General features: G+C 55.0%; 1 protein-coding gene across 1 annotated transcript in view; it reads left to right on the top strand.

Annotated features, from left to right (window-relative positions):
- LOC143692671 (uncharacterized) overlaps nucleotides 1-19579 on the top strand; it is a 183972-nt gene that overhangs the window by 71417 nt on the left and 92976 nt on the right. Inside the window, 1 exon segment of the mRNA XM_077172919.1 lies at nucleotides 9129-9139. Within this exon segment, the coding sequence (XP_077029034.1) occupies nucleotides 9129-9139 (11 nt within the window).

The following is a 19579-nucleotide window of genomic DNA, read 5'->3' as shown; positions in this document are numbered from 1 at the left end:
CCAGGGCCATTGCTGAGCAAGGCTCCCCAGGGACTCCTTGCAGCAGATCCTTGAGGCCACTGGGATGTGGGCTAGGGGGGGATGCTGAGGGCAGCACAAGGGGCTGACAGTGCCCAGCCTGGCTGGGGCTGTGCCAGGAGGCCCCAGGGCCTCAGCACAAGGTGTCTCCTCCCAGCCCTTGCTGGCACAGACCCTGCTGTGCCCCAGGGCACCAAGACTTGGCTTCTCTTTGTCCCCACCTGTCATCACTGCCTGCAGTTCTCTGCTCTGCCTGGGGCCTGGGGACACTTGCTCAGTCGTGTCCCTCTCTGGGACCCATTACAAGTCCAAGAAACTTTGGAGTGGGATTCTGACGTGGAGTTCTGGAGAGGTTTCTTCAGCTCCCTCTCAGGGACTGATGTTCAGGGCCTGAGCACAAAGCCCCAGAGGCTGATTAAAGTCCTTGTGCTGTGTCTGTGCTGCTGAGCTGGGCTGGGCTCCTGGCCCAGAGGCAGCTCCTGGTCACCAAGAAGAGCTTCAAAAGCACATTTCTCTGGATGAGCAGCTCTTCTGCCAGCCCAGCAGGGCTGGGGCACTGCCTGCAGCCAGCCTGGGCACAGCACAGAGGCACAGAGAGCTTCAATCAGTCAGGGCTGGGAAGGGGCTGAGAAGTGCCTGGGGCACAATCACTGCCAGCCCTTGGCACAGGAACCTCTGGCTGCAGGACAATGCAGCTGCAGCTCCTGGAGCCATCTCCTGCAGCTGGAACATGCCAATGCCTGCAGAGCCTGTGAGTACATTCTCTGCTTGTCTCTTGTGCAGAGCAGCCAGGGGTGCCCAGGGCTGTCCTGCAGAGCAGGGTCCTGCAGCCCAGGGCGCTGTGCTGGGCAGGGACTCTGCTGCCTGCCAGGGACAGCTCTCAGCCAGCCCTGGCAGCTGCTCCCAGCACTGGGGGACAAGATCTGGGTGGCAGGAGACAGCTGGTGAGGCTTGGAAGTGTTCTCCTTGTGTGGGGAGGATGCTGCATTGTTCAGGACTGCTCCCAGCATGGCATTTCACTGCAGAACATTTCCAACTAGATTATACAGGGAGCACAGCAATGCACAGGCTGGAGAAAAGGGAAAATCCTGCTTTTTTAATCTACTTCTCTAGGTTGCCTTGATGGGAAATTGCACATAGATATTCATATCTCTGTTCAGGATGGTATTAAAAACAAACAAACAAAATGTCCCAGATCTGAATAAATGAGGCAGTGCAGAAATCGGCAAAAGACCCCTCAGAGGCAGCATCAGTGTTGCTTTTCCAGCCTCCTCAGGGTTGCCCTGACGTTGCCATCAGAGCCTGCAGAGCCAGAGCTGCCCCTGGGCAGTGCCTGAGCTGGGAGGGCTCTGCAGGGCAGAGCTGAGCCCCCAGGGCTGGGCTGGGCTCTGGCAGCACTGGCAGGGCCCAGCCCTGGGCACAGGGAAGCAGCTGCTGGCAGGGACAGCTCCAGGCAGCAGAGCCCTGGGCAGGCAGTGGGGGGAAAGTGCCCCCAGGCTGTGCTGGGATATTTCAAGTCCTCTCCAAACCCAACTATTCCATGATTACTTTTCTTACAGATCCCCATGCCAAGGCACAGCAAATGTCGAACAGCAGGTGCATCAGGCACTTCCTGCTGCTGGCATTGGCAGACACGCGGCAGCTGCAGCTCCTGCACTTCTGCCTCTTGCTGGGCATCTCCCTGGCTGCCCTCCTGGGCAACGGCCTCATCATCAGCGCCGTAGCCTGCGGCCACCACCTGCACACACCCATGTTCTTCTTCCTGCTCAACCTGGCCCTCGCTGACCTGGGCTCCATCTGCACCACTGTCCCCAAAGCCATGCACAATTCCCTCTGGGACACCAGCAACATCTCCTACACTGCATGTGCTGCCCAAGTATTTTTATTTGATTTCTGCACAGCAACAGAGTTTTATCTGCTGACCATCATGTGCTACGACCGCTACGTGTCCATCTGCAAACCCCTGCACTACGGGACCCTCCTGGGCAGCAGAGCTTGTGCCCACATGGCAGCAGCTGCCTGGGCCAGTGCCTTTCTCACTGCTCTACTGCTCACGGCCAATACATTTTCCCTGCCCCTGTGCCATGGCAATGCCCTGGGACAGTTCTTCTGTGAAATCCCGCAGATCCTCAAGCTCTCCTGCTCCCAGTCTTACCTCAGGGAATTTGGGCTCATTGCTGCTTGTGTGTGTTTAGATTTCGTTTGTTTTGTGTTCATTGTTTTCTCCTATGTGCAGATCTTCAGGGCTGTGCTGAGGATCCCCTCTGAGCAGGGACAGCACAAAGCCTTTTCCACCTGCCTCCCTCACCTGGCTGTGGTCTGTCTGTTCATCAGCACTGCAGTGTTTGCCTACCTGAAGCCCCCCTCCATGTCCTCCCCATCCCTGGATCTGGCCCTGTCAGTTCTGTACTCAGTGGTGCCTCCAGCCCTGAACCCCCTCATCTACAGCCTGAGGAACCAGGAGCTTAAGGCTGCAGTGTGGAGACTGATGACTGGATGCTTTCAGAAACATTAAATTGCTGGCCAATTTCTGCAAATCACTTGTAATAAAAGTTATCTTTGATCCTTCTTGTTAATTTAATTTTGGAGGTTCTTTTCCTTTGCTTTAGTATTTTCATATTGTCAACAAAGAAAGGCAATCTTTGTGCCATTTCTCATTTTGTTTCTCTCCACCTTCCCTGTGGCCACAGACTGTGTCAATGAGGGGCTGTGCTCTTGGTGCCTGTAAAGGAACTAAAGGATCTCTCCCAGCAGAGTTTTCTGCAGAGATGCCCTTGTGTTGCCTTCTCTGGAGCTGCAGCAGCAATGTCTGTGTGCAGAGCTGGGGCAGATCAGTGCTGGCCCAGCAGCTGTGCCCAGCAGCAGCAGCAGCAGCAGCACTTGGTGTTGCCAGTGCTGCTGCCGTGGCCCTGCCCCGCTGCCCTGGTGGCCCTGGTGTTGCTGCAGGGCCTGAGTGCTCTCGGGGCCGGGCACAGCCCTGGGGGTGGCAGTGCCAGGGCTGCAGCAGGGACAGGCCATGGGCACTGCTGGGGCAGCGCTGACGCCTCAGGCCAGGCCCTGGGGGCTCCAGGCTCCTTGCCCAGGCTCTCTCAAGAACACGGCCAGGCCAATGCTCAGCACAGAAACCCCCGTCAGCAGCCCCAGGCTGGCCGTGGGCAGGCTGGGGGCAAACAGCATGGCTGGGGCTCTGCAAGGGCCCTGGGGCAGATGGGAAGGAGCAGCAGAGCAGGGGCTGATCCATGCCCAGTGCGCTGCACAGCCCAGGGCAGCGTCCCAGAGCATCCTCATGCAGCTGCCAACAACATCCCCCCTCTGCAGCCCTGGCCTCTCGCCCAGCTCACACAGGTGCCCCATCCTTGCAGGCACAGACACGGCAGCACTGCCTCAGCAGCCCGTTTGCATTGCACACAGCAGGGCCAGCACCCCCATGCTGTTGCTGTGGGGACATGAACCTGAGGGAGCACAAATGCCATCAGCCCCTGGGGCCAGCAAGGCCTGCGGGACACCAGGGAAACCACTCAGCTTTGTCCTGGCCTCTGCACTCAGCCAGAAAGTTTGTTCCCATCAGCTGGGAGTTTCCTGTGCCACTGCAGACGCTGTTGCTCAGAGCCACGGCTGCCTGGCAGCCACCCCCAAACTGCCCTGAGTATTTCCTTACCTTCACCTTTGCTTTCTTTCCTCTTTCCTAATCCAGATTTCTTCATGTTGCCCAGCCCTGTTCCCTCCCCTGCAAACAGCCCATCCCTGTTTGCCCTTTCTTCTCTGGCCCCGCTCCCCATTGCAGTTCCTGGCTTGGCCCCATGGGAACGTCCCTTGGGCAGCAGGATCATCCTACAAGTGCTGCAGGAATTGTCTGGAGGCTCCTGCAGTGCCTGCTGCTGCTTCCTTGCCAGAGGCACCCCAGGCCAGGGGGGCACATCTGGGCTGCTGTGTCTGGCTCTGGGGCTCCCTGTTCTGGGCAGTGAGGAGGAGCTGCAGAGGCTCTGCAGGACTGACAGGATGGGCTTTGGTGCTGCAAGGAGAAGCTGAGGGACCTGGGCTGCTGGAGCTGCTGAAGAGGAGGCCCAGGGCTCATCCTGCAGCTGCTCCAAGGGTGGTTTCAGGGAATCCCAGAATTAGGAAGTTTGGAAAAGGCCTTAGAGATCATCAAGTCCAACCTGTGCCCTGGCGCTGCCTTGTCTCCCCTGAGCCTCCTCTTCTCCAGGATAAACAACCCCATCTCCGTCAGCCACTCTTCACAGGACTTGTGTTCCAGATCCCTCCCCAGCCTTGTTGCCCTTCTCTGGACACGCTCCAGCCCCTCCATGGCCTTCCTAAATTGCGGGGCCCAGAACTGGACACAGCACTTGAGGTTATGCCCAACCAGTGCTGAGCACAGGGTAAGAATCACTGCCCTGCTCCTGCTGGCCACACCATTCCTGATCCAGGCCAGGAGCCATTGGCCTTCTTGCCCACCTGGGCACACTGCTGCCTCATGTCCAGCCTGCTGTCCATCAGTGCCCCAGGTCCCTTTCTGCCTGGCTGCTCTCCAGCCACTCTGTCCCCAGCCTGTAGTGCTGCAGGGGTTATTGTGGCCAAAGTGCAGGACCCAGCACTGGGACTTGTTAAACCTCACCTGGTTGGATTTGGGCCCTGGATCCAGCCTGTCCAGCTTGGTATCATCTGCTAATTTGCTGACGATGATGGACTCTATCCCCTCATCCAGATCATCAATGCAGTTTTTTAAATGCATGCTGGCTCTGATCCCTGGGCCATCCTGTGGGTGCCCTGTGATGGCACTCAAGGTGATCTGTTCCAGAACCTTGCCAGGCACCCAGGTCAGGCTGACAGGCCTGGAGTTCCCCAGATCCGTCTTCCAGCCCTTCCTGGGGATGGGCTCACACTGGCACCTCCAGAGCTCTGGGCCCTCCCTGCTGAGGCAGGACTGATGGTAAATGATGGAGAGCAGCTTGGGGAGCTCATCCACCAGCTCCCTCATCCCCCTAGGATGGATCTCATCTGATCCCATACACCTGTGAGCATCTGAGTGGCTCAGCAGGTCCCCAACTGCTTCCACCTGGATTCCAGGGGGCTGTTCTGCTCCCTGTGCCCATCTACCAGCTCAGGAGAACACTTGTCCTGAGGACAACCTGTCCTAATATTGAAAATTGAGACAAACAAGGTGTTAAGTAGCTCAGCCATTTCCTTGTCTTTAGTTACCATTTTCTCCCCTTTATCCAATAAAGAGTAGAGGTTCTCCTTCTCCCTCCTTTTTGCTATTAAATTTTATATAAAAACTACTTAACATTTTTTTTACAGACGCTGCCAGGTTAATTTCTAATTCAGCTTTCACCTCTCAACTTTTTTTTCTGTATAACCTAACTACATCCTTAAACACTTTCTGAGTTAATGGTCCTTTTATCCTCTGAGTTCCCACAAAAGCTCCATGTGGAGCCAGGACAGTCATTTTCCTCACCAGCTCATCATTTGCCACACTGGGACCGACTGTTCCTTCCCCCTTAAGATTACTTTCTTGAAAGGTGTCCATCCTTCCTGGACCCCTTTTTTTTAATGGCTGTTTCCCTTAAAAGAATCAGTACCTGATTCGGTACTCCCCAAATCAGCATCCTAAAAAGGCCAAAGTCTGCCCTTCCTAATTGCACTGTCAGCAATAAAGAGATTGAACTAACCAGGCCCCAACCCTGAGCCGTGGGGACAACCCTGAATGTGACTCCATTTCTGAGCTGCTCTGAGTGGCAGGGATTGGATGATTGGATGAGGCAAATGGTGGTGTAGGGGTAGGGACAAAGTCTGATTGATTGTAAGCCATGAAGGGTCTGGATTTTCATACCAGTCTGGATTTTCATACCTGTTCAAACTTCATGAGGAGGTGCTAGGGATAAATATCAACTGGACATTGCTGATATCAATCCATAAACCGGAGAAGGTAAAAGGACAGAACAGTTCTCTCTGCATTGTTTTCAATATTTTATTTCACCTCGAATATACTTCTGAAATCTGACTAATTAGCCACAGAAGAATTGAAAACCTAAATTTTTCCCAAGGGCTTTTCTTCTTAAGGCGTTTTGAACAAATGTTTATGAGCTTCTTTCACTGAATTCCTGAACTGAAGAGCTCAAGAAAGACAAGGCCTCTGGAGTAGGAAAATTCTTCAGCAACCTCCAGGTGGCTGCAGATCCATGCCCATGAGAGCAGCAATGAACAGAAATGGGCACAGCTTTGTGGCTGCTGCCCCAGCTTTGGCATGGGTCCTGGGCCTGGAGCAGGAGCAGCTCTTGAGGGCCCCAAGGCCGGGGCTCTGGTGCTGCCCTGGGCAGATGGGATGGCAGCAGGGGCTGCAGAGCTCTCAGCACCTCAGGCCGAGGGCAGCAGGGCAGCCAGGGAGCCTCCTTTGGCCTTGGCCAAGCACCTTCCCCCATGGCTGGGGCTGAGTCCTGTGGCAGCTGCAGCTGCTGCTGTGGCCTTGGCAGGGGCTGAGGCCGTGGGGCCAGTGCCCAGAGCAGCCTGGCCTGAGCAGAGCTCTGGGGCCAGAGCCGGCTGGGCTGGGCTGGGCTCAGAGAGGCCCTTGGTGCTGCCCAGAGCTCAGGGCAGCTGGCAGAGCTTGCAGGGAGCTGGGCTGGGCTCCGAGAGCCTGGCCCAGAAACCATCAGTGTCCATCTCAGCCTGGCTGAGCGTGCAGGGGCAGGACTCAGGCCAGGCCTTGTGGGGCAGGGCCAGCGCCTGTGCAAGGCATTGCAAACAGGCAAGTGGCCCAGAGAGGAGGCTGCTCTGTGCCCTTGGTGGCATGGACAGAGCAGGGTGGGGGCCCAGGACATTTGTCAGCGCCAGCCTCTGTGCCCATGCGTTGGCAGCCCTGGCTGCTGAGCCCAGCTTTGGCCTGGGCTGAGTTTGGCTGTGGCCCAGCTCCATCCTCCTGCGGGGCTCAGGGCCTGTTCCCGGCCATGGCCAGCCCTGGCTGCCTCTCTGCTGGCCCAGAGGCCGGCAGACCCCAGGGCAGGGCTGTCTGTGCAGCCCCACAGGTGCCAGGGGCTCTGCAGGAGCTGGCAGAGGCTGCCCAGCAGGGAGGCCATGGGGCACAGAGCCCCAAGGCTGCTGTGGGCACCACGGCACAGGGGCCGTTCCCAGCCGCAATGCTCCTGGCCTGGGCTGGGCCTGCACAAGGGCTGGGCCACCATGGCTGGGCCAGCACAGGGCCACAAAGGGGCCACGCAGCCGCTGCCGGGGCTGACAGCAAGGCCAGGCACACACAAGCAATTGCTGAGCATGGCCTGCGCTGGCCAGGCCTGACTGTGCCAAAGGCAGAGCTCAGCTGCCCTTGAGGGCTGCAGCAACACTCCAGAGCCCAAAGAGCCTCCATGGCTGGGCTGGAGACCAAGGCTGCTGCAGGGAAATGCAGGGCTGCTGCAGGATGGGGAGGCCATTGAATTCCAGCACACACCTCAGCTCTCTGATGATCCCAGCACCATGCTGGGCCCTGTTTCAGACTGGAGCAGAGCAGATGTTGATGGGACAGGAGCCCTGCGGGGCTGTCAGGGACCTGCAGCTTGCAAGGTGCTCTGCTCTCCCTCAGGTGCTCTGGGAGAGATCCAATCCCAGCTGGGCACCTCAGGGCACACGTGGCACTGCCTGTTCATGGGCACACAGCTGATGTCTGCCTGGAAAGGGGCACAGGTGTTAATACCTTTTCGTTTCCTAATATACAAGAAAATCGTTATTATCTGGGTCATCTGAGTTCTTTTGAGAAATGCCAAAGTTTTCCCATCAGGAGCAGGAATTTTCTGGATCTACTGGATTGTTCTACTAATGGCAGGAGAAGAAATGCTGATCATTCCTCTACTTGTGTCACCAATATTCAGTCTATTATTTAATTGTTTTTTTCATCAGGTGTTTTTAGCTCTCCAGTTGCAATGGCCATGTCTGAGTGGCCATCTCTTCACTAGACTTGCTGGATCTATGTCCTTTCCATTGCTACCAGATTTCGTCCTCCAGATGCTCTCTGTCATTCAAGTGCCTCTCAACTGACTGCTTTCATGCTTTAAGCTCCAGGAAGTTGCCCAATCTTTCTGATGTTAAAATTATTACCATATTAGTCAACATCTTAATTGTGTTTATATCTATCACAAAATTGCGTTTTCTTATGTCCTTGTCTAGAACTGTTCCTTTTCGGAAATCCCTTGGGGATGGAGGATATGTCAGATGCTGCTGGGACATCCCAGAGAGCTGAGGGAAGAGCTGTGATGGTTATTAAACTGATCAAATGTTCAACTTGTGTTTGTTGGCAAGAAACCTTTCTGTGCCTCTGAGTGTCACCAGGCCCTGAGCCCAAAGGACACAAACCTGATGAGTTGTGGCTCCCACTGCAGGGGCTGCACTTGGACCTTGGCTCTGCACAGGAGAGCTCTTCATCCCCTTTCTCTCTTTTGCTCCCTCTGGGCATGGAGGGAGCTCCTGACTTCAGCCTGTGACTCGTGGGTGCAAAGAGCAAATCTGGGCAGAATCGGGGCAGGGAGGGTTTGGGGGAACCTTGGGATCTGTGCTGGGCACAGAAGGTGTTTTCCATTGCTCTGAGATTGTCTGCTGTGCAAAGTGGATTTAATATCCAGCAGAGAAATGACTTTGGCATTGGATGGAGCTGTGCCTTCCCTTGGCTTTGTTGGCTGACAAGAAATGAACATCCCTCTGTGTCTCAGGCAGCTCCTTCTCCAAGGAAAGCAGGTGGGAGTAGGAGCCAAGGAGCTGAAAGCTGCAGGTGCAGCCTGGGCTGGAGGGAGCTCAGATTTGCACAAGGCTGCTCTGAGTGCCAGGGCTTGGATGGGGGAAATGGTGGGGTGGGGCTAGGGACAGAGTCTGATTGATTGTCAGCCATGAAGGGTCTTGATTTTCATATCTATTCAAACTGCATGAGGAGGTACTTGGATTCAGTGTCAATTGGAGACTGCACATATTGATTTATGAACAGGAAAATATCCTAAACAGGACCTAAAAATCTTTTCTCACTGTCTTTTTAGATATAATGCATTCACTTTGAACACACTACTGAAATCTGTCAAATTAACCACAAAAGATTTGAACACTTAAATCTAATTTTCCCCATGGCTTGGCTTGTTAAGTTGTTCTGAATGTTAATGAGCGCTGGGACACTGAATTCCTGAACTGAGGAGCTGAAGGCTGAACAAGTGATTTGGAAAAATAAATCAAATGATTCCCAGAGGCTGGGCTTGTTCAGGTGTTCTGAATGTTCATGAGCCCTGGGACACTGAATTCCTGCACTCAAGAGCTGAAGGCTGAACAAGCCTCTGGAGCAGTGAAATTCAGCAGCAGCCTCCAAGTTGCTGAGGATGTCAGCAGCCCCCAGTGAGGCCATCCCTGCCCAGAGACCGTGGGGGAATGGGCAGACAAGGAGAGCGTCCCTGGGGCTGGGGCAGCACAACTCAGAGGCACCAGCGGCTCCAGCTGGGCAATGGAGTGTGGAATGTGGCTGGGAAAGCCCTGCCTGGGCTGGGCCAAGCAGGACACACAAGCCCTGACTCCCATTCCCCAAACAACTCTCTTAATGAGACATTTAAAAGGAATTTACATTTGTTTGTTTCCTCTGAATTGGATGTGCTGGAAAAATACCAAGAAGGGATTGTCAGGAGCTCAAAGCAACAAAACAGATTTTACTGGCAACTTTAGAAAATCAGAGAAACTTTGGCAAATGGTTTAATACAACATTCAATCAACACAAAACACTTCTCAAAGCATTAACTTGGCCCATTCAACTTCAAAAATTCATAGCTTGTTCAATTTTAAGTTAGTCAAAATTTGCAAGGGGACAAAAATAGAAGAAGACACAGGAAGAGAGAAAAATGTGATATAGAGAAGCACACACACAGCTACCAACTCCTGGATTCCAGCACTGTTCAGATGGAAATTCCAAGAGGAGGTAGGGGCAAGATGTGTGCTTGCCTTGTGGTCAGCCTTCAATACCCCTTGGTCTCCCTGGGCCCTTCCCCCAGGTGGGACTTGGGCTCATTTGGTCCCTCAGGAGCTGGGCTGGGGGCTGCAGAGGTGGCTGTGGAGCATTGCCTGTGCTGTGCCAGGGACTGGCAGCCACTGCTGGGCTGGGATAGAGGCTCTGGGGAGATTGGGGTTGCAGGGCAGGACAGGGCTGGGCTTCCAGGGCAGGGCAAGGCTGGACCTGCTCCTTCCTCCCCCACACATGAAATGTTTTGAGCCTACAATCTCTGCCAGTCTTTCACAATAGGGAATGTTGGAGGTGCAATCCAAATTCTGCCGATGGGTGCCTGGAGGAGAGCAGTTCTTTCCTATAGGAAGGAAAGCACAGAGCCCCAGTGTTTGGAAGGCAGGTGAGAGCCTCACTAGGCCAAGGCCAGCCAGACTTGTCAGGAATGGCAGATTTTGTCTGGGAGCAGTCCTTGGATTTAGGGAAGGTGGAACCCAGTCCTAGCCATGGATGCCTGGAGAAGCAGGACAGTTCTTTTCCATAGGAAGGAAAGCACGCAGCCTTCCCCAGAGTTTAAAGGACAGATGGGAGGTGACCCTTCAGCCAGAAACCACTACCAGCCAGACTTGTCCTGGTAATACTCCTATGGGAACAATCACTGGATATAAGGAAATTTGGAGGTGAAATCCCAATTCTGGCCATGGGTGCCTGGAGAAGAAGGACAGTTCTTTTCCATTGAGAAGGAAAGCACAGAGCCCCAGTGCTTCAGAGCAGATGAGAAGAGACCTTCAACATGCCAAGGTCAGCTGGACCAGTCAGGCAGTCCATGGGAGGCCAAACCAGCCAGACCTGTTCCATGTTCTTTTGGTTTTATGACGCCCCATAGTGTCACAATGGCTCCTTGGTCCCATGGGGCCCCGCAGTGTCATAATGGTGATTTGATTCCATGGGGTCCAGACGGGTCAACCTTTCTTTTCATTGGGTTCCACAGTGTCACAACGGCCCCAAGGTTTCATTAGGCCCTGCAGTGTCACAATGGTCCCAAGGATTCCATGAGGCCCTGCAGTGTCACAATGGTCTCCGTGGTTCTCCAGGCCCCACAAAGTCACATGACTCCTCTGTTCCATGAGCCCTGCAATGTCACAATGGACCTTGGACCCTGGGGGTTTGCAGTGTCACAATGGTCTCCTTTGGCTCCACAGTGTCACAATGGACCAATGATGACACGAGGCCCCACAATGTCACAATGGACCTTTGGTTCCATTCAGCCCTGCAATGTCACAAAGGCCTCTTGGTTTCACAAGGCCCCAGAGTATCACAATGGTCCTCTTGGTTCTGTGGGGACTCCCACGGTCACAATGGTCTCACTGGTTCCATGGGGCCTCACAGTGTCACAATGGTCCCTTGGTCTCATCAGGTCCCACAGTGTCACAATGGTCCCTTGGTCTCACAGGGCCCCACAGTGTCACAATGGTCCCTTGGTTCCATGGGCCCTGTGCTGCTGCATTCCCCCCTCCCCTTCTCAGGCCGCCCTGCCAGATGAGAAATGCTCCTTGGGGCTCGGCCTTGGCCAACAGCCCCTGGGCTCAGCTCCTCTGCAGCTCATCACAAACACTGTCTGCTCCAGGCACTGCTGCTGCCCAACCAGCTCCTGATTTCTGGAGGAGCAGCCCTGGGAACTGCTTTTGTTCCCTCAGTGGCACAACATCCCTGTTCTCACACTGCCAAAGAAAGCTGTTGGTGCCAAGTGCGGCCAGGATGAACCATTGCTGGGACTGAAGCCCCTCTCTTGGGGCCCTGCAAACAGCGCTCCAAAAGGAGCCCTTGGAGCTCTCCTGGGCCAGCGACTCCCTCTGAGTGGGGCCTCTCCCAGCCGGGAACTCTCCCGTTTGCTGCACTCGGGGATCCCCAACAACGACGGAGCCTGGGCCGATCCCCCAACTCCTCCAGGCTCAACCCTTTACTGCTGGGGAGATGCCAAAGGATCCACAGGGAGCATTTCCTGCCCTCAGGGGAATTTCTCCCAGGTGCCTTGCACTGACTCTTTGTGTCTGTGTGCACACAGGAGTGCCTGTGCTGGGGAAATGTGACAAAAATGCTGCTCTCTGAGGGGTTTGAGTGCCTTGGATAGCTGAGTCAATCAGGCCTGTAGGTCAGGCTAAATCACAAGGTCTAAGCTAAGTTAAATGCTCCTAAGAGTTGTTCTTTTGCTATATTGTTATGTTTAATCTAAGTAATAAGTTAAGTTGAATATTGTTAATTATTATTCCTCTGTTAAATTGCTAAGTCATAGGTTTTATGTTAGGTTAAGTACTGTTTAGTGCTGTTCTTTTGCTAAATTTTGAAGATAAACGTATCAGTAAAGGTTAAGGTGTAACTTAAGTCCTATTAGTTTTGACCTCTGTTAAGCTTTTGGGCTGTATTCCTTTTATCCTTGCCCTCACTCTCCTTCTGTCACGCACACACATGGCTTATTTCTGGTTTGATTGCCTGGATTCTGTTTGGTTTTGTTGTTGCTTCCAAGTTTCCTTGGTGTACCTGAAGTGTCCAGTCAGGAGCAGAGTGACTCTTGCCAAGGAACTTTGTGCTGTTGTCCCTTAATATTCAATCTGGTTTTTGCTGCTCCCTTGCTGGGGATTTTTTCAGCGCTCTCAAGGCCTCGTTGGTACCAGGGTGAAGGAGCCCTGGCCCAGGCTCTGGCCCTGGGGGACACGGGGACGCTGCTGGGGGATCCCTGTCCCCCTGTTCCACCCCCAGGGCCCCGGCCCCCGTCCCCGTGTCAGGCTCTGGGGTCGATCTCGTGGAACATCCTCTGGGGGAGGCTGTGGCGCCGGGGGCGGGGGGACCCCGGGGGAGAGGGGACCCCGCTGTGCACGAGCAGGGTTGGACTGCTCTGGGGGGAACTGTGAGGGGGCCGGGGCAGAGTGACCTCCCCAATGACCTCACACAGCCCCTGTGATGTCACACAGCCCCTGGGATGTCACCTTGCCTCCGATGATGTCACACAGTCCCCTGTGGTGTTACACAGCTGCTCTGTGATGTCACAGAAGACTCTGATGTCAAAGAGTCACACTGCAATGTCACAGTTTTTCTGTGATATCATAGCCAGCTCTATGATGTTACACAGCCATCCAGTGATGTCACAACCCACTCCCTCATGTCACAGAGCCACCCACTATGATGGCAAGATCTGCCCTATGGCCTCACACTATGATGTCACAGATAGCTGTGTGATGTCACAATCCCCTCAGTGATGCCACAAAACCCTCTCTGTGATGTCATACTGCCACTCTGTAATGTCACAGCATACACTTTGACCTCAATGCCTGCGCTATGACGTCATACACCCATGCCATGATGTCACAGCCTGATCTGTGATGTCACAGAATCCCCTCTATGATGCTGTAGCTGCTCAGTGACCTCACACGACAAACTCTGGGATGTCATAGCCCAATCTGTGACCTCACACAGCCCATTCTGTGCTGTCACACAGCCCCTTGCTGACATCACAGCTGCTCTGTGCCTCCATGACACAGGCACAGAGGAGCTGCTGTGACACAGCCCCCTCTGGGACATGCCACAGCCCCTCAGCCAGTGCTGAGCCCCTGGGAGCTCTGTCTGTGCCCTGCTGGTGTCCCTGAGGGGCCCTGGCAGTGCCCCAGCCCTGCTGGGCTGTGCACAGGAGCTGCTCCTGGCCAGAGCTGTCTCTCTGCAGCTCTGCTGCCCTTGCCAGGAGCTGCCTCTGGGTCAGGAGCCCAGCCCAGCAGACACAGCACAAGGATTTGAATAACCCTCTGGGGCTTTGGTGCTTTTTGCATCAGACTCATCAGTGCCTCAGTGTGTGCTCAAAAACCTCTCAATAATTCAAAGTCAGATTGAAACATGGCAGTTTCTTGTACTTTAAAGCGATCCTTATGAGGAATATGACTGAGAAAATGTCCCCAGTTCCAGGTAGAGCAGAACCCTGGAAGCACTGATGACAGCTGGGGACAAACAAGGGAAACGTGTCTCTGGTGCTGAGCTAACCTGAATCTGTTTCAGGAATGCAAAGGGCCAAGGCCTGAGCCCCAGCCCCTGGCAGATCTTGTCCCTCCCTCATTGCTCAGGGCTCTTCCCGGGATGGGCCCTGGCATGTGGGGATGTGCAAAGCCAAGGGCAGGAGCATGGGGCGGCCCCTGCCAGGCTGAGCAGGGACAAGGAGGCAATGAGGCCCCAGGCCTGCAAGGGTCACTTGTCCCCTCGTGGCCTCAGGCCCAGGGCCAGCAGCCATGGCCAAAGTGCTGCCCAAGCTGGCTCTGTCAGGGCTGTCCTGCAGCTGCTGCCCATCCCTGTGCCCTGTGCAGCCCAGGCTGTCCTACGGTGTCCCTGCCCTGCACCTCTGTCCCTGCAGGCTGTGGGCATCCCCCAGCTGCCCCACCTGGCTGGGCCCTTCCTTTGCTGACAGCTCTGCCTCCTGCCTGCCTCTGCCTGCCCACACAAAGCCTTGGGCTACTCCAGGCTCCTGTGGGGGGACGTGCTGCACCACAGCCCTGCCCTGGCATGGAAATTCCTTTCTGCTGCTGCCCAGTCGGGGCCTCCCCAGCTGCCCTTGCTGCCATTATTTCCTTCTCATGCTTATATCCTCTAGGAAGAAAAGCTCCAGCCTCTCTGAAACCACCCTTCAGCCCCTGCCAGGCTACTCCTGTTCTGTCCTCAGTCTCCACACCACTGAGCCCAGAACCTGCAGCCTCTATCTGCTGGTTATGCGATGAGGTCTCCAAATTCCATCTTGGGAGATTGTTGGGTCCTCTCCAAGGTCTGTGAAAATGGAAAAATAGTGGTCAAAGGTATTTTCTCCCAAATCTTGCAGTGGCAGAACAAGGGTCAATATGTCAAAAGTGAATGAGGCTGAATTGACATTTTTTAGAAGGAGGAAATATTTTACAATGATTAGAGTGGAACAAAACTGAAACTTTTCTTGCAGAGGTTGATGCACCATGCCAGGAATTGTCCAGGAGCAGGAACTTTCTGCACCCTGACCCAGTGAAACCCCCTGCCCTCCCCAAGGACAGAATTCCTGTAGTGTGTGTTCTCTGATGTGCTGGGTGCCCTCACAACGCTTCTGGCCAGAATGTCTGCTGAGGGCAGCCAGGCTGCTGCAGGGGCAGTGACCTCACAGCCATCACCATGGCAGCCCTGTCCCCTGGGCCTGGCTCTGCCCTTTCCTCTGCCCCTGCCTTGGCTCTGCTGGCATGAAGAGTTTTGTCATTGATATCTTGTCCCCAAGGTGCTGGGGCCAATGGCTTCCCAGTCAGGCTCCTGGAGCAGAAGTGGCTTTTCAGAGGCCAGCCAGGAATGAGCCCTGAGGCAGCAGCTCTGCAGTGGTGGCCACCAGGCTGCGCTGCCAAGGGAGGCTTCTGGTCATGGCCTGCAAGCAGCTGCTGCTGCCAAGGTGCCTTTGGTGCCTCAGGCTCTCCCTGGCACAGCTCCCAGCACGGCACTCTGCCCTTGTGCCCGAGGCCTTCCCTGTGCTGGGGCTGGCCTGGGGCTTTTTCTGCAGCGGGACCTGCCCTGCTGATGGCACAGGAAAGGCAGTTCCTGCTGGAGCAGGAGGCTCTGCCTGCAATGGACTCCAACAACTCCAGCAAGGCCCTGTTGACTTCAAAATTTCTGCCTAGAGCACTATTCTCTAATATTTGTTATAGCTCCTGAACTGTGGAGTAAATAACTCTGGTTAAGATCTTTCTGTCTGATTCTGATCAGAAACAATCAGAGCTGTATTTGTAATAATTTATCTGGTATTCCATCATTAATCCTGCGGGACAAATTGTGTTAAAAGTTGAATTCCACTCGGCCAATCTTTTACACCTTTGACAAATTCTGGGGCTGGCATTGGATCCAGCTACTCCCAGACTCCTCACTTAGAATGAATTTTAAAAATCTAGGGTGCCTGCAGGGGTTTGAGGATCCATGATGGCTGTTGGGTGACATTTCTCCACCTCATGACTCAGGAGGAGTTTCTCAAATAAAGAAATAAAGCTTTTGCCTGAAGCTCCCACTGTGGCCATGACAGGAACCCCTGAGAGTGTCTGGGACATCCCGGCTCTTTGGCAGCCTGGGGACTCCTGGGATGTCACCGTGGAGCCCCCGTGAGTGCCTGTGACAGATGGGTGCCTTTGCAGCCCAAGGTGCCCTGGGATGTCACCATGGAATGGCTGTGACTGCCTCTGACCCCAGGGCTCTTTACCATCCCCAGAAAGCCCTGGGAGGTCTCCATGGAGCCCCTGTCTCTGCCTGTGACATTCCAGCTCTGGAACAGCCTGGAGACTCTTGGAATGTCCCCATGGAGCCCCTCTGAGGGCCTGTGACAAATCTCATCCTGAGCAGGCAACCATCCCCAGCTCCCTGTTGCTATGGTCAGTTTCCATGGCAACCATCACCAGCCCCCTGTTGCTATGGTCAGTTTCCATGGCAACCATCCCCAGCCCCCTGTTGCTATGGTCAGTTTCCATGGCAACCATCCCCAGCCGCCTGTTGCCATCGTCAGTTTCCATGGCAACCATCACCAGCCCCCTGTTGCTATGCTCAGTCCCTTGGCAGCTCCATGGAGACCCCTTGCCAGGGGTGGTTGCCATGGACACCAGCTCAGGCCTGCAACCAGAGCCCGTTGCCATGGCAACCATTGGCAGCCCCATCCCCAGGCTGATGGGATCCCAGAAGCACAGAATTGGCTGAGCTGGGAGGGACCCATCAGGATCCTCCAGTCCAACTGCTGGCCCTGCACAGGACACCCCAACAATGCCAGCCTGGGCCTGGCAGCACTGGCCAAATGCTGCTGCAGCTCAGAGAGCCCTGGAGCTGGGACCCTTCCCCGGGGAGCCTGGCCAGGGCCCCAGCAGCCTCTGGGCAAAAACCTTTTCCTGACATCCAACCTGAGCCTGCCCCGACTCAGCTGCAGCCGCTCCCTCCACTCCTGTCCCTGGACACCAGAGGGAAGAGGTTCCCACAGCCCCAGCCAGGAACCCGCTCCCAAGGCTGCTGCCATGGCCACCAGGGCTGCCACCAGCTGGGATGCTCGGTTTCCATGGGCCGGGCTTCAGGAATGGGATTCCCCAATTTCCTGCTCCCGCTAAAACCGCGCTGCCCTCGCTGCCCTCCCGCCTCCCATGGAAAGCACAAAAGGCAAAGATCCCAGGCTGGGATAAGAACAGTTTATTGGGAACAGCAACCAGATAAGGAACAAAGGGAATAGAAACAATATTGATAACAGAAGGGATAAGTAAAACTATTTACAGGGAAAACTACAGCATCAACAACTGGCTCTTCCTGGCAATGTATTTCCTCATGTCTGGAAAGGACACCCTTCTCCTCAGGGAGGGAAAGACAGAGTCCCTTTCCTGCCCCTTGCAATGACCTGAGGTGGGAGTGAATGTAATGACAGGGCCATGGCCAGACCCTCATGTTCTCCCATCCCACATCATGTCATTGGTAGGGGAACAAAATGTACAGGTGTCTTCCTCACATGGATCACAGGGAACATGGATCACCAGGGCTCTGACCAATGTGGGGTCTCCAATGGGGGATGAATTTGAAGCAGTGTACGAAGCTCCTCCTGCACTTGGGGCATTTGCAGGACTTCCCTTACTGGTGCTTCTGTTGGTGTTTGGTTAGATCAGAGCTCTGGGTGAAGCTCTTCCCACACTGGGGACACTCATAGGGCCTCTTCCCAGTGCGGATGCGCCGGTGTCTGACGAGGGTGAAGTTGCGCTTGAAGCCCTTCCCACAGTCAGGGCAGCAGAAGGGCCTCTGGTCGGTGTGAATGTGCTCATGCAGGCGGAGATTTGAGCTGGTCCGAAACCTCTTCCCACACGTGCGGCACTCGTAGGGTCTCTCCCCAGTGTGGATGAGCTGGTGCCTGATGAGGTGGGACTTGCGCTTGAAGCCCTTCCCGCAATCAGGGCAGTGGAAGGGCCTCTCCTCTGTGTGAATCTGCCGGTGCCTGGCGAGATCAGAGCTGGTGGGAAACCTCTTCTGGCACTCAGGACACTCGTAGGGCCTCTCCCCAGTGTGGATGCGTTGGTGGGTCACAAGGGTAGATCTGTAGCTGAAGCCCTTCCCACACTCCCCACACTCGTAGGGCCATTCCCCGGTGTGGATCATCTGGTGGCTGATCAGGGTGCTGCTCTGCCTGAAGCTCTTCCCACACTCCAAGCACTTGTGGGGCTTCTCCCCATTGTGAAGCTGCCCATGGACCACCAGCTCTGAGCTCTGGCTGAAGCTCTGTCCACCTTCCTGGCTCAGGGTGGGTCTTTCCTCCTCAGAGCACCCTGGGCTGGGTTTGGAGCCCCTCCTCCTGTGGGATCTCTGGGACTTGTCCTCCCTGTTGGAATTCTGCACTGTGGAGCCACTCAAAATGTCCTCTTCCATGAGGTTCTGCCACAGGGATTTGCCCTCCCTGGTCTCCATCCTCAGCTCCTTTTCTGGGGGAGGAAGGGCAAGGAGAGGATGGGATTTGCCTCCGTGCCAGAGGGAAGGGGAAGGGGATCCCCCCAGTGCATCCCCAGCAGGACGGGGTTGGCAGCAGGGTTGTCCTGCAGCCGGGGGCTGTGCTGGGCTGGGAGATGGAGCAGGAGAGAGGAGGAAAGGGGCACTGACTTCCTCGTCACCTGCCTGGGGCTCCTGGGGCACCTTCTTCTTCCTCACAGCCTCCTCCTCCATCTGGCCAAGTTTACGGGATGGAAAATCCTGTTTTGAGAAGAAAACAAGGGATAAGTACATTGAATTTTGTACTTGTTTGAAGGCAAACCTGGGGAGGGTCTAAACCAGGATTACAATTTAATAAGAAAATGAAGATCAAGGCAATGCTACAGAAACACTGCCTTAAACTGACAGAGTCAGGATATAACCTGACACCCTGTTGCTCAGGGTGGTGGCTGCAGTGCCATTAAATGGTGGCTGCAGTCCTCTGGGAGTGATGAACCTGATTCTGTCCAAGCAGTGATCCTGTAAAAGGGTCTGGTCTTCCTCTGAAGGTACAGGGGTGGTTCTGGAGCTCTTGTCCTCTGGGAATCCAGTAGGCAAGCTGCTCCTGGTGTTGCAAGGCTCAGCTTATATGCAGGTAGGAATGCTTGGATCCTCCCCCTGGGTGGAGCCTCCCACAATGGGATGATGGAATTTGATCAGTCCTGCAGTGACACTCAATGGCCCATTCCCAGAAGATCTCTCCCCTGGAGGGCGTTATCAGGGCTGAGTCATGGAAGAGATCAAGAACACTGCCCCGCCTGTTTATAGCAGTTGATGAAGATGGGGATTGAAAACATGCATTTGGTTCCATCTTACACTGCAGCCTGAAAGAGTGGGGGAATCCCTGCTCAGGGGGTGAACACCACCCCCCTTACCCAAACTGGCTCAGGTGTAAAACCCCCACCCCGGGAAGGCCACACACACAGGGGACAATGTCACACTTGCCCTGCCCCAGGGTTGTCCCTGTCCCTGTCACCCCAGGCCATTCCCCAGGATGTCCCTGTCCCTGTCACCCCAGGCCATTCCCCAGGGGTCTCCCTGTCCCTGTCACCCCAGGCCATTCCCCAGGGGTCTCCATCATTCTCACCCAGGGAATGCCTGGGGGGTCTCCCT

The sequence above is a fragment of the Agelaius phoeniceus genome (assembly GCF_051311805.1).
Source record: "Agelaius phoeniceus isolate bAgePho1 chromosome W unlocalized genomic scaffold, bAgePho1.hap1 SUPER_W_unloc_2, whole genome shotgun sequence".
Taxonomy (NCBI): Eukaryota; Metazoa; Chordata; class Aves; order Passeriformes; family Icteridae; genus Agelaius; species Agelaius phoeniceus.
The sequence above is the reverse complement of the archived record's forward strand: the minus strand, read 5'-3'. Positions and strand labels throughout refer to the sequence as shown.